The sequence below is a fragment of the Oncorhynchus mykiss genome, chromosome 12, assembly GCF_013265735.2.
Source record: "Oncorhynchus mykiss isolate Arlee chromosome 12, USDA_OmykA_1.1, whole genome shotgun sequence".
NCBI lineage: Eukaryota > Metazoa > Chordata > Actinopteri > Salmoniformes > Salmonidae > Oncorhynchus > Oncorhynchus mykiss.
The window spans coordinates 95,431,023-95,444,304 of record NC_048576.1 but is presented as its reverse complement, the minus strand read 5'-3'; the positions used below and the strand labels follow the sequence as shown (position 1 = coordinate 95,444,304).

Sequence of the window (13,282 nt, the reverse complement as noted above, 5' to 3'; positions counted from 1 at the left end):
AACCCACTCCCATCCCCTCACTACCTCTCAACCCACTCCCACTCCCATCCCCTCACTACCTCTCAACCCACTCCCATCCCCTCACTACCTCTCAACCCACTCCCATCCCCTCACTACCTCTCAACCCACTCCCACTCCCATCCCCTCACTACCTCTCAACCCACTCCCATCCCCTAACTACCTCTCAACCCACTCCCATCCCCTCACTACCTCTCAACCCACTCCCATCCCCTCACTACCTCTCAACCCACTCCCATCCCCTCACTACCTCTCAACCCACTCCCATCCCCTCCCTACTTCTCAACCCACTCCCATCCCCTCCCTACCTCTCATCCCACTCCCATCCCCTCACTACCTCTCAACCCACTCCCATCCCCTCACTCCCTCTCAACCCACTCCCATCCCCTCACTACCTCTCAACCCACTCCCATCCCCTCACTACCTCTCAACCCACTCCCATCCCCTCACTACCTCTCAACCCACTCCCATCCCCTCACTACCTCTCAACCCACTCCCCTCCCCTCACTACCTCTCAACCCACTCCCATCCCCTCCATATCTCTCAACCCACTCCCATCCCCTCACTACCTCTCAACCCACTCCCATCCCTTCACTACCTCTCAACCCACTCCCATCCCCTCCCTACCTGTCAACCCACTCTCACTCCCATCCCCTCCCTACCTCTCAACCCACTCCCATCCCCTCACTACCTCTCAACCCACTCCCCTCACTACCTCTCAACCCACTCCCATCCCCTCACTACCTCTCAACCCACTCGCATCCCCTCCCAACCTCTAAACCCACTCCCACCCCCTCACTACCTCTCAACCCACTCCCATCCCCTCACTATCTCTCAACCCACTCCCATCCCCTCCCTACCTCTCAACCCACTCCCATGCCCTTACTACCTCTCAACCCACTCCCATCCCCTCACTACCTCTCAACCCACTCCCATCCCCTCCCTACCTCTCAACCCACTCCCATCCCCTCACTACCTCTCAACCCACTCCTATCCCCTCCCTACCTCTCAACCCACTCCCATCCCCTCACTACCTCTCAACCCACTCCCACTCCCATCCCCTCACTACCTCTCAACCCACTCCCATCCCCTCACTACCTCTCAACCCACTCCCATCCCCTCCCTACCTCTCAACCCACTCCCATCCCCTCACTACCTCTCAACCCACTCCCACTCCCATCCCCTCACTACCTCTCAACCCACTCCCATCCCCTCACTACCTCTCAACCCACTCCCACTCCCATCCCCTCACTACCTCTCAACCCACTCCTATCCCCTCCCTACCTCTCAACCCACTCCCATCCCCTCACTACCTCTCAACCCACTCCCACTCCCATCCCCTCACTACCTCTCAACCCACTCCCATCCCCTCACTACCTCTCAACCCACTCCCATCCCCTCCATACCTCTCAACCCACTCCCATCCCCTCACTACCTCTCAACCCACTCCCATCCCCTCACTACCTCTCAACCCACTCCCATCCCCTCACTACCTCTCAACCCACTCCCACTCCCATCCCCTCCATACCTCTCAACCCACTCCCATCCCCACACTACCTCTCAACCCACTTCCACCCCCTCACCCCCTCACTACCTCTCAACCCACTCCCACTCCCATCCCCTCACTACCTCTCAACCCACTCCCATCCCCTCACTACCTCTCAACCCACTCCCATCCCCTCACTACCTCTCAACCCACTCCCACTCTCATCCCCTCACTACCTCTCAACCCACTCCCACCCCCTCACCCCCTCACTACCTCTCAACCCGCTCCCCTCCCCACACATTTTCTACTCTCTCCATATCGCTCCCTATCTCTCCAAATGTCCCACCTCCCTCTTCAACTCTTCTTTCTTTCTTTCTTCTCTCTCTTATCTATCTTTCCCATACTCTCTCAACCCACTCCCATCCCCTCACTACCTCTCAACCCACTCCCCTCCCCACACATTTTCTACTCTCTCCATATCGCTCCCTATCTCTCCAAATGTCCCACCTCCCTCTTCAACTCTTCTTTCTTTCTTTCTTCTCTCTCTTATCTATCTTTCCCATACTCTCTCAACCCACTCCTGTTCCCTCCCCACACTCGTCATTCTCTCTCCATCTCTCCCTGTCCACATCTATCACTCTCCCTTCCTACCTCTCTAGCTTTCCCATCTATCACCTTTCCTTCCTCCTTCCCTCCCTCTCCATCCATCCATCTCTAGTGTCTCTGGTGGCAGAATTATAACAGATTGATATAAATTGATGTGGGGAGGCCTGAGGCCTGATGCCAACAAATTAGTTATTACATCCCAGCCTCCCGATCTGGCTGCCACTGGGGCTCTCCTGTCCTCCCACCTATAAAAAGAGATGAGGAGGTAGAGGGGGAGGTGGAGGTGGAAAGAGGAAGGAAAGGGATAAATAGTGGCGAGGGAAAAAGGAGAAGGACAGTAATGGGTGAGGGAGAGAAAGAGAAGAATTGGGGATGAATAGGTTGAGGTAGAGTGGGCGGAGATAGATGAGTGTAGAGTAGGGACGAGGGTGAACGATAGGAATGATGGTGGGGCTGGATAGATGTGGGGAGAGAGGTATGGTGAGGGTGTATGAAGATTTAGAAATCGGGGATAGGGAAGGGGGGTGAGGAAAGTAGGAGGGAGGCCTGCAGCCTCCTCTCCCTCTGGTCCCTCTCTTGTTTGTCTTCATTAGCTTCATTAGCCGCTAATAAAAACACTCAATGTGTTGTCCTCTAACACGCTTAGGGAATAAGAGGGAGAGAGAGAGAGAGAGAGAGACAGAGAGAGAGAGAGAGAGAGAGAGAAAGAGAGAGAAAGAGAGAGAGAGGGGGAGAGAGAGAGAGAGAGAGGGGGAGAGAGAGAGAGAGAGAGAGAGAGAGGCCCTGTCCAATACCTGGCTGGTCTATTGTAGAAATGGCAAATAAACAGTGTTGTTAGGTATTGCACTGCAGATAACTTGCAGAGTGTGTGTTCACCATGACCAGTTAGCTGAACTTTACCATATTATGACCAGGTCCTAAACCTGATATAAACTCAATGTGTTTGTGTGTGTTTGTCCAGCCTGCGACATGAACGTACACAATCAGTGTGTGATGAACGTGCCAAGCCTGTGTGGGACAGACCACACGGAGCGCAGAGGACGCATCTTCCTCAAGATCGACGTCAGCGGAGACAGGCTACACGTCACAGGTGAGTCACACGCTACAAGGGAGAGACATGACTAAATTAAACATGCTAGCTATCTGTAAGTGACATGACAGACTACACTACATGTTAGCTACATGTGAGTAGTGAGTGACATGACACAGACTACATGCTACATGCTAGCTACAATACATTTGACTGACATGACACAGACTACATGCTACATGCTAGCTACGATACATTTGACTGTTATGTCACAGACTACATGCTACATGCTAGCTACGATACATTTGATTGTTATGTCACAGACTACATGCTACATGCTAGCTACGATACATTTGACTATCATGACACAGACTACATGCTACATGCTAGCTACGATACATTTAACTGACATGATGCAGACTTCATGCTACATGCTAGCTACGATACATTTGACTGACATGACGCAGACTACATGCTACATGCTACCTATATATGATTTATATGACACTTACAGTGCATGCTAGCTACAGTTGAGTGGCATGGCACAAGTGTCATGCTATTCAAGGAGTCTGAGTGATGAGCTGCATTCTACATGTCATGGTCAGTCACATGCTACACACAACATTTGAGTGGCACCCTAATACCACCCTAGTCCGCAGAATGTGTGTGCCTCTTCCCTGTTTATATTTCTGTCTCTCTTTCATCTCCCTCTCATCTCCCTCTCCCTCTCTCAATTCAATTTCATTTAAAGGGGCTTTATTGGCATGGGAAACACATGGTTCGGTTCGGGCCTGTGACAACGAGGAATGTTGGCAGAGGCCCCATCTGATACCTGGTCGCAGTCTGGGTGGGCAGTACCCTCCTCGCCTCTCCCCTCCCCATTTCAACACAATCAGGGACTGTGAGACACATGGCCAGTGATGAGATTCAGTGTTTCACAGTTTATTTGATATATTCTGTCATTTCCTTTTTCCTAAATACCTAGTTACTACCACATGTCAAGTGTGCATGTTTGTTGGTGGGTGTGTGTGTGTGTTCCTGCTTGCATGGCCTGTAACTCTTTATCAGTGAGATGTATTGACAACCTTAAAGGGATACATACCCATAGACTTCCAGTCATTGTGCTAACGCTAGTTAGCATTGGCCCGAGAAACTTCCTCTAACTTCCTTCATAAAGAGACATAAAAATGTTATCCACAAGTTCATCTGACTCTGGGAAACTAGATAAAGGGTTTCATTGCCAAAATCCCAAAGTATGAGTTAACAGTGACAGGGATGTCGATACAGTTGACAAGGCCACCAGACTCTCTCAAAGAAGAGAGGGTTACTGACTCAATTCCAGAGAGAGAGAAAGATACAATAGAAACACACATGTCACGAACGTCGTCTGGGAAATGACCGCAGCGTTGTGAGCGTACATTTTATTTTATTAAGAATGTCACAAAACAAGAAACAACAAAAATGAACGAGAAGCTGACTATTGCTATACAGGCCACTAACACAGACAACTACCCACAACTAAGGTGGCAAAACAGGCTGCCTAAGTATGATTCCCAATCAGAGACAACGATAGACAGCTGTCAATGATTGAGAACCATACCCGGCCAAAACATAGAAACAGAAAACATAGAAACAAAGAAACTAGAATGCCCACCCTAGTCACACCCTGGCCTAACCAAAATAGAGAATAATCGCTGCAGGCTCCGGACCATGGACCATCACTGGAGGCTTCGTGCCATGGATCATCACTGGAGGCTTCGTGCCATGGATCATCACTGGAGGCTTCGTACCATGGACCATCACTGGAGGCTTCGTGCCATGGATCATCACTGGAGGCTTCGTGCCATGGATCATCACTGGAGGCTTCGTGCCATGGACCATCACTGGAGGCTTCGTGCCATGGACCATCACTGGAGGCTTCGTGCCATGGACCATCACTGGAGGCTTCGTGCCATGAATCATCACTGGAGGCTTCGTGCCATGGACCATCACTGGAGGCTTCGTGCCATGGACCATCACTGGAGGCTTCGTGCCATGAATCATCACTGGAGGCTTCGTGCCATGGACCATCACTGGAGGCTTCGTGCCATGGACCATCACTGGAGGCTTCGTGCCATGGACCATCACTGGAGGCTTCGTGCCATGAATCATCACTGGAGGCTTCGTGCCATGAATCATCACTGGAGGCTTCGTGCCATGGACCATCACTGGAGGCTTCGTGCCATGGACCATCACTGGAGGCTTCGTGCCATGGACCATCACTGGAGGCTTCGTGCCATGAATCATCACTGGAGGCTTTGTGCCATGGATCATCACTGGAGACTTCGTGCCATGGACCATCACTGGAGGCTTCGTGCCATGGATCATCACTGGAGGCTTCGTGCCATGGATCATCACTGGAGGCTTCGTGCCATGGATCATCACTGGAGGCTTCATGCCATGAATCATCACTGGAGGCTTCGTGCCATGGATCATCACTGGAGGCTTCGTGCCATGGATCATCACTGGAGGCTTCGTGCCATGGATCATCACTGGAGGCTTCGTGCCATGGATCATCACTGGAGGCTTCGTGCCATGGATCATCACTGGAGGCTTCGTGCCATGAATCATCACTGGAGGCTTCGTGCCATGGACCATCACTGGAGGCTTTGTGCCATGAATCATCACTGGAGGCTTCGTGCCATGGATCATCACTGGAGGCTTCGTGCCATGGATCATCACTGGAGGCTTCGTGCCATGGATCATCACTGGAGGCTTCGTACCATGGATCATCACTGGAGGCTTCGTGCCATGAATCATCACTGGAGGCTTCGTGCCATGGATCATCACTGGCGGCTTCGTGCCATGGATCATCACTGGAGGCTTCGTGCCATGGATCATCACTGGAGGCTTCGTGCCATGGATCATCACTGGAGACTTCGTGCCATGGATCATCACTGGAGGCTTCGTGCCATGGATCATCACTGGAGGCTTCGTGCCATGGATCATCACTGGAGGCTTCGTGCCATCTGGCCTGGTTCTTGGAGCAGGCACCGGGTACACTGGGCCGTCCTGGCTGGATGGCTGCCTAGATGGTTACCTTCGAGCGGCAAATGTGGGGCGCTGGCACAGGACGCACTGAGCTGTGCAGACGCACCGGAGACACAGTGCGCAGAGCCGACGCAGGATATCCTGGCCCGTAGAGACGCACTGGCGGCCAGATGCGCTGAGCCAGCACCACACGTCCTGGCTGGATGCCCACTCTAGCCGGCCGATGCGGGGAGCTGGAATGTAGCGCACCGGGCTGTGAACGCGCACTGGAGACACGGTGCCTGACCAGTACCACGCTCCCTACGGTAAGCACAAGGAGTTGGCTCAGGTCTCCAACCTGACTCAGCCAATCTCCTCGTGTGCACCCCCAAAACATTTTTTGGAGTGGCCTCCCGGTCTTTCGTGCCAGCCGTGACCCTGTGTAATCCTGGGCCCTTTTACTTGCTGCCTCCGCCTTCCTCGCTGCTTCCACCTGCTCCCACAGCAGGCAATCCTTTCCCGCCAGGATCTCCTCCCATGTCCAGGATCCTTTCCCGTTCAGGATGTCCTCCCATGTCCAGTCCTCCTTAACACGCTGCTTGGTCCGTTTGTGGTGGGTAGTTCTGTCACGAACGTCGTCAGGGAAATGACCGGACCAAGGTGCAGCGTGATGAGCGTACATTTTCTTTTATGAAGAATGTCGCCAACAAAACAACAAACACGAACGTGACGCTGACTAGGGCTATACAGGCCACTAACACAGACAACTACCCACAACTAAGGTGGCAAAACAGGCTGCATAAGTATGATTCCCAATCAGAGACAACGATAGACAGCTGTCCCTGATTGAGAACCATACCCGGCTCTCTATGGCCAGGGCGTGACAACACAAGACAGAGAGAGAGATTAAGAGAAAAAAAAACAGAAAGAGACTGAGAGAAATGGAAGATAGAGTGGATGAGAGAATGTCACTAAAAATGAGCGAAAGAATGACAGAGAGAGAGAGAGAAAGAAAACAAAAAGAGAGAAGCAATGTATTTGAGCCAGAAGGTCTGCCAAGCTGAGGACTGAACAGTGGCATCAGATTGTGTATGTTCCCTGTGGCTTCCACAGACATGTGGAGGCCATTCTGGTGCAGCGCCATGTGAAGTTGATTAAATCTGTCCAGCCAAGAAAACACAAACACATCTCCAAGGCTCTCTCCAATACAATACGCCTCTCCACACTCTTTTTGTCCCTCCCACTTTCTCTCTTTTTCCCTCTCTCACTCTTTCTCTCTCTCTTTCCCTTTCTCTCTTTGCTTCTCTCTCTCTCTCTCTCTCTCTCTCTCTCTCTCTCTCTCTCTCTCACTCTACCTCTTTCCATAACACTGCCCTCTCCTCACTTTCACCTGTCCTCATCTCTCCTCTCATCTCCCCCTCCTTTTCTCCTCTGTCCTGCAATAACGTCTTCCTCTACTTCTCTAAAACTGTATTTTCCTCTCCCTCCTCACAGCTCTCTCCTTCAATACCCCGCTATCATGCACAATCCCTCACTCCTATTTTCCTAAACATCCCTGCCTGCAGTCCTCACTTTTCATCCCCCTCTCATCTATATATCCTTCCCCACTTCCTCCTAAGTAAACCTGCTCCCCTCTCTCCTTGAATAATCCAGCATTCCCCTCTCCCTCTTTCTCCTCTCCCTCCTTCCCCTCTCCCTCTTTCCCCTCTCCCTCTTTCCCCTCTCCCTCTATCCCCTATCCCTCTTTCTCATCTCCCTCTTTCCCCTCTCCTCTTTCCCCTCTCCCTCTTTCCCCTATCCCTCTTTCTCCTCTCCCTCTTTCCCATCTCCCTCCTTCCCCTCTTCCTCCTTCCTCTCTCCCTCTTTCCCCTCTCTCTCTTTCCCCTCTCCCTCCTTCACCTCTCCCTCTACCTCTTTCCCCTCTCCCTCTTTCCCCTCTCCCTCTTTCCCCTATCCCTCTTTCTCCTCTCCCCCTTTCCCATCTCCCTCCTTCCCCTCTTCCTCCTTCCTCTCTCCCTCTTTCCCCTCTCTCTCTTTCCCCTCTCCCTCCTTCACCTCTCCCTCTACCTCTTTCCTTTCTCCCTCCTTCCCCTCCCTCTTTCCCTTCTACTTTTTTCCGCTCTCCCCTCTTCATCTTTCCCCTCTCCCTCCTTCCTTCCCCTCTCCCTCCTTCCCCTCAACCCTCCTTCCCCTCTCCCCTGTCCGTCCTTCCCCTCTCCGTCCTTCCCCTCTCCCTCCTTCCCCTCTCCCTCTTTCCCTCCTTCCCCCTCCCTCTTTCCCTCTCCCTATTTCCCCTCTCCCTCCTTCCCCTCAACCCTCCTTCCCCTCTCCCCTCTCCGTCCTTCCCCTCTCCGTCCTTCCCCTCTCCCTCCTTCCCCTCTCCCTCTTTCCTCTCTCCCTCTTTCCATCTCCCTCTTCCCCTCCCTCTCCATCCCTCTTGTACTGTCCCTCACTCTCTTTTGATTATCCATCTCTCTCATTTCCTCCTCCCTCTATCTCTGTCCTCCTGTACCCAGCTCTTCTCACCCCCCTTCACCCTACTCTCCTCTTCTCCCCTCCCCTCCACCTCTCATCCTTATTTCCCCTGCTCCTCTCTCTCCTTCCAAGACCAAAACAATAACCTAGGGCCAATAGGGATCTCCAGTTAGCTCTGGAGTTTAATCATCACAGACACATGGATGCAGACACATCCATTTCTGCTGTCTAAGCCCCTGTCAGAAAACACACACACACCACACACACACACACACACACACACACACAGACCACACACAGGGGCATCCAAGGACCCAGCCAGTGACACACACAGTTCGTGGAGCCACTGAGCTGAGAAACACAGTGATGTCAGTGTGTTTGTGTTGATAAGAAGATACATTTAGTAGGAGCTGACATGCTTCAGTTTGAGAGAAGAGCTAAAGTCTACATTATATTCACCCAGAGCTGTGAGAGAACCACTGCTTGGCCCAGAGATATTGTTCCTCTGGGGTAAATAATGCTTTGTATGGAGTGGAAGTAAATTGAGTGAATGTGCTGAATGACTCTAAACATACATTCTCACCGTTCAAAATGAGAATAGTTTGTTACTTCCAGACACCTGTTTTGATTGAGTAGAGCTCATCCGTGTCATCCTTTATTATCATATGAGGTCAAATAAACTGTTTAAAAACAGACTCCAAAGCCCTGGGAATCAATGGAAAGCAGAAGCAGCATAACAGACATAAAACTATTTTATTTATTTAACTAGGCAAGTCAGATAAGAACAAATTCTTATTTATAATTACAGCCTACCCCGGCCGATCCTGGGCCAATTGTGCGCCACCCAATCACAGCTGGATGTGATGCAGTCTGGATTCAAACCAGGGACTACAGTGATGCTTCTTCCACTGAAATGCAGTGCCTTAGACCGCTGCGCCACTCGGGAGCCCGGGTACAGTGTGTGTGATTCTCTCTCACTACTCTACTGTTGAACAGTGGGAATCAACCCAACTCATCAGATTACCAGACATGCACTGATGCTACACTACTACTGATACTACACTACTACTGATACTACACTACTACTGATGCTTCACTACTACTGATACTACACTACTACTGATGCTACACTAATACTGATACTACACTACTACTGATGCTACACTAATACTGATACTACACTACTACTGATGCTACACTAATACTGATACTACACTACTACTGATACTACACTACTACTGATACTACACTACTACTGATACTACACTACTACTGATGCTACACTACTACTGATACTACACTACTACTGATACTACACTACTACTGATGCTACACTACTACTGATGCTACACTACTACTGATGCTACACTACTACTGATACTAAACTACTACTGATAATACACTACTACTGATACTACACTAATACTGATACTACACTACTAATGATACTACACTACTACTGATACTACACTACTACTGATACTACACTACTACTGATGCTGCATTACTACTTATACTACACTACTAATGATACTACACTACTACTGATACTACACTACTACTGATACTACACTAATACTGATACTACACTACTAATGATACTACACTACTACTGATACTACACTACTACTGATACTACACTACTACTGATGCTACAACACTACTGATGCTACAACACTACTGATGCTACACTACTACTGATACTACACTACTACTGATGCTGCATTACTACTTATACTACACTACTACTGATACTACACTACTACTGATGCTGCATTACTACTTATACTACACTACTACTTATACTACACTACTACTGATGCTACACTACTACTGATACTACACTACTACTGATGCTGCATTACTACATATACTACACTACTAATGATACTACACTACTACTGATGCTGCATTACTACTTATACTACACTACTACTGATGCTACAACACTACTGATGCTACACTACTACTGATGCTGCATTACTACTTACACTACACTACTACTGATGCTGCATTACTACTTATACTACACTACTACTGATGCTACAACACTACTGATGCTACAACACTACTGATGCTACACTACTACTGATACTACACTACTACTGATGCTGCCTTACTACTTATACTACACTACTACTGATGCTGCATTACTACTTATACTACACTACTACTGATGCTGCATTACTACTTATACTACACTACTACTGATGCTACAACACTACTGATGCTACAACACTACTGATGCTACACTACTACTGATACTACACTACTACTGATGCTGCATTACTACTTATATTACACTACTACTTATACTACACTACTACTGATACTACACTACTACTGATGCTGCATTACTACTTATACTACACTACTACTGATGCTACAACACTACTGATGCTACAACACTACTGATGCTACACTACTACTGATACTACACTACTACTGATGCTGCATTACTACTTATACTGCACTACTACTGATGCTGCATTACTACTTATACTACACTACTACTGATGCTGCATTACTACTTATACTACACTACTACTGATGCTACAACACTACTGATGCTACAACACTACTGATGCTACACTACTACTGATACTACACTACTACTGATGCTGCATTACTACTTATACTACACTACTACTTATACTACACTACTACTGATACTACACTACTACTGATGCTGCATTACTACTTATACTACACTACTACTGATGCTGTATTACTACTTATACTGCACTACTACTGATGCTACAACACTACTCCGGCTGTATTACTACTTATACTACACTACTACTGATGCTACAACACTACTGCGGCTGTATTACTACTTATACTACACTACTACTGATGCTGCACTATTACTGATACTACACTACTACTGATGCTACACTACTACTGATGCTACACTACTACTGATACTACACTACTACTGATACTACACTACTACTGATACTACACTAATACTGATACTACACTACTAATGATACTACACTACTACTGATACTACACTACTACTGATACTACACTACTACTGATGCTGCATTACTACTTATACTACACTACTAATGATACTACACTACTACTGATGCTGCATTACTACTTATACTACACTACTAATGATACTACACTACTACTGATGCTACACTACTACTGATACTACACTACTACTGATGCTGCATTACTACTTATACTACACTACTAATGATACTACACTACTACTGATGCTGCATTACTACTTATACTACACTACTACTGATGCTACAACACTACTGATGCTACACTACTACTGATGCTGCATTACTACTTATACTACACTACTACTGATGCTGCATTACTACTTATACTACACTACTACTGATGCTACAACACTACTGATGCTACAACACTACTGATGCTACACTACTACTGATACTACACTACTACTGATGCTGCATTACTACTTATACTACACTACTACTGATACTACACTACTACTGATGCTGCATTACTACTTATACTACACTACTACTTATACTACACTACTACTGATGCTACACTACTACTGATACTACACTACTACTGATGCTGCATTACTACTTATACTACACTACTAATGATACTACACTACTACTGATGCTGCATTACTACTTATACTACACTACTACTGATGCTACAACACTACTGATGCTACACTACTACTGATGCTGCATTACTACTTATACTGCACTACTACTGATGCTGCATTACTACTTATACTACACTACTACTGATGCTACAACACTACTGATGCTACAACACTACTGATGCTACACTACTACTGATACTACACTTCTACTGATGCTGCATTACTACTTATACTACACTACTACTGATGCTGCATTACTACTTATACTACACTACTACTGATGCTGCATTACTACTTATACTACACTACTAATGATACTACACTACTACTGATGCTGCATTACTACTTATACTACACTACTACTGATGCTACAACACTACTGATGCTACAACACTACTGATGCTACACTACTACTGATACTACACTACTACTGATGCTGCATTACTACTTATACTACACTACTACTGATACTACACTACTACTGATGCTGCATTACTACTTATACTACACTACTACTGATGCTGTATTACTACTTATACTGCACTACTACTGATGCTACAACACTACTCCGGCTGTATTACTACTTATACTACACTACTACTGATGCTACAACACTACTGCGGCTGTATTACTACTTATACTACACTATTACTGATGCTACACTACTACTGATACTACACTACTACTGATGCTACACTACTACTGATGCTACACTACTACTGATACTACACTACTACTGATACTACACTACTACTGATACTACACTAATACTGATACTACACTACTAATGATACTACACTACTACTGATACTACACTACTACTGATACTACACTACTACTGATGCTGCATTACTACTTATACTACACTACTACTGATGCTACAACACTACTGATGCTACAACACTACTGATGCTACACTACTACTGATACTACACTACTACTGATGCTGCATTACTACTTATACTACACTACTACTTATACTACACTACTACTGATACTACACTACTACTGATGCTGCATTACTACTTATACTACACTACTACTG

At 47.5% G+C, this 13,282-nt stretch overlaps 1 protein-coding gene across 1 annotated transcript in view; it reads left to right on the top strand.

Moving 5' to 3' along the window:
* The window catches only part of LOC110486837 (protein kinase C alpha type), a 225,879-nt gene that overhangs the window by 176,834 nt on the left and 35,763 nt on the right, over positions 1 to 13,282 (top strand). The window contains exon 5 of the mRNA XM_036939339.1: positions 3,072 to 3,200. Within this exon, the coding sequence (XP_036795234.1) occupies positions 3,072 to 3,200 (129 nt within the window). The remainder of the gene's footprint in view (positions 1 to 3,071; positions 3,201 to 13,282) is intronic.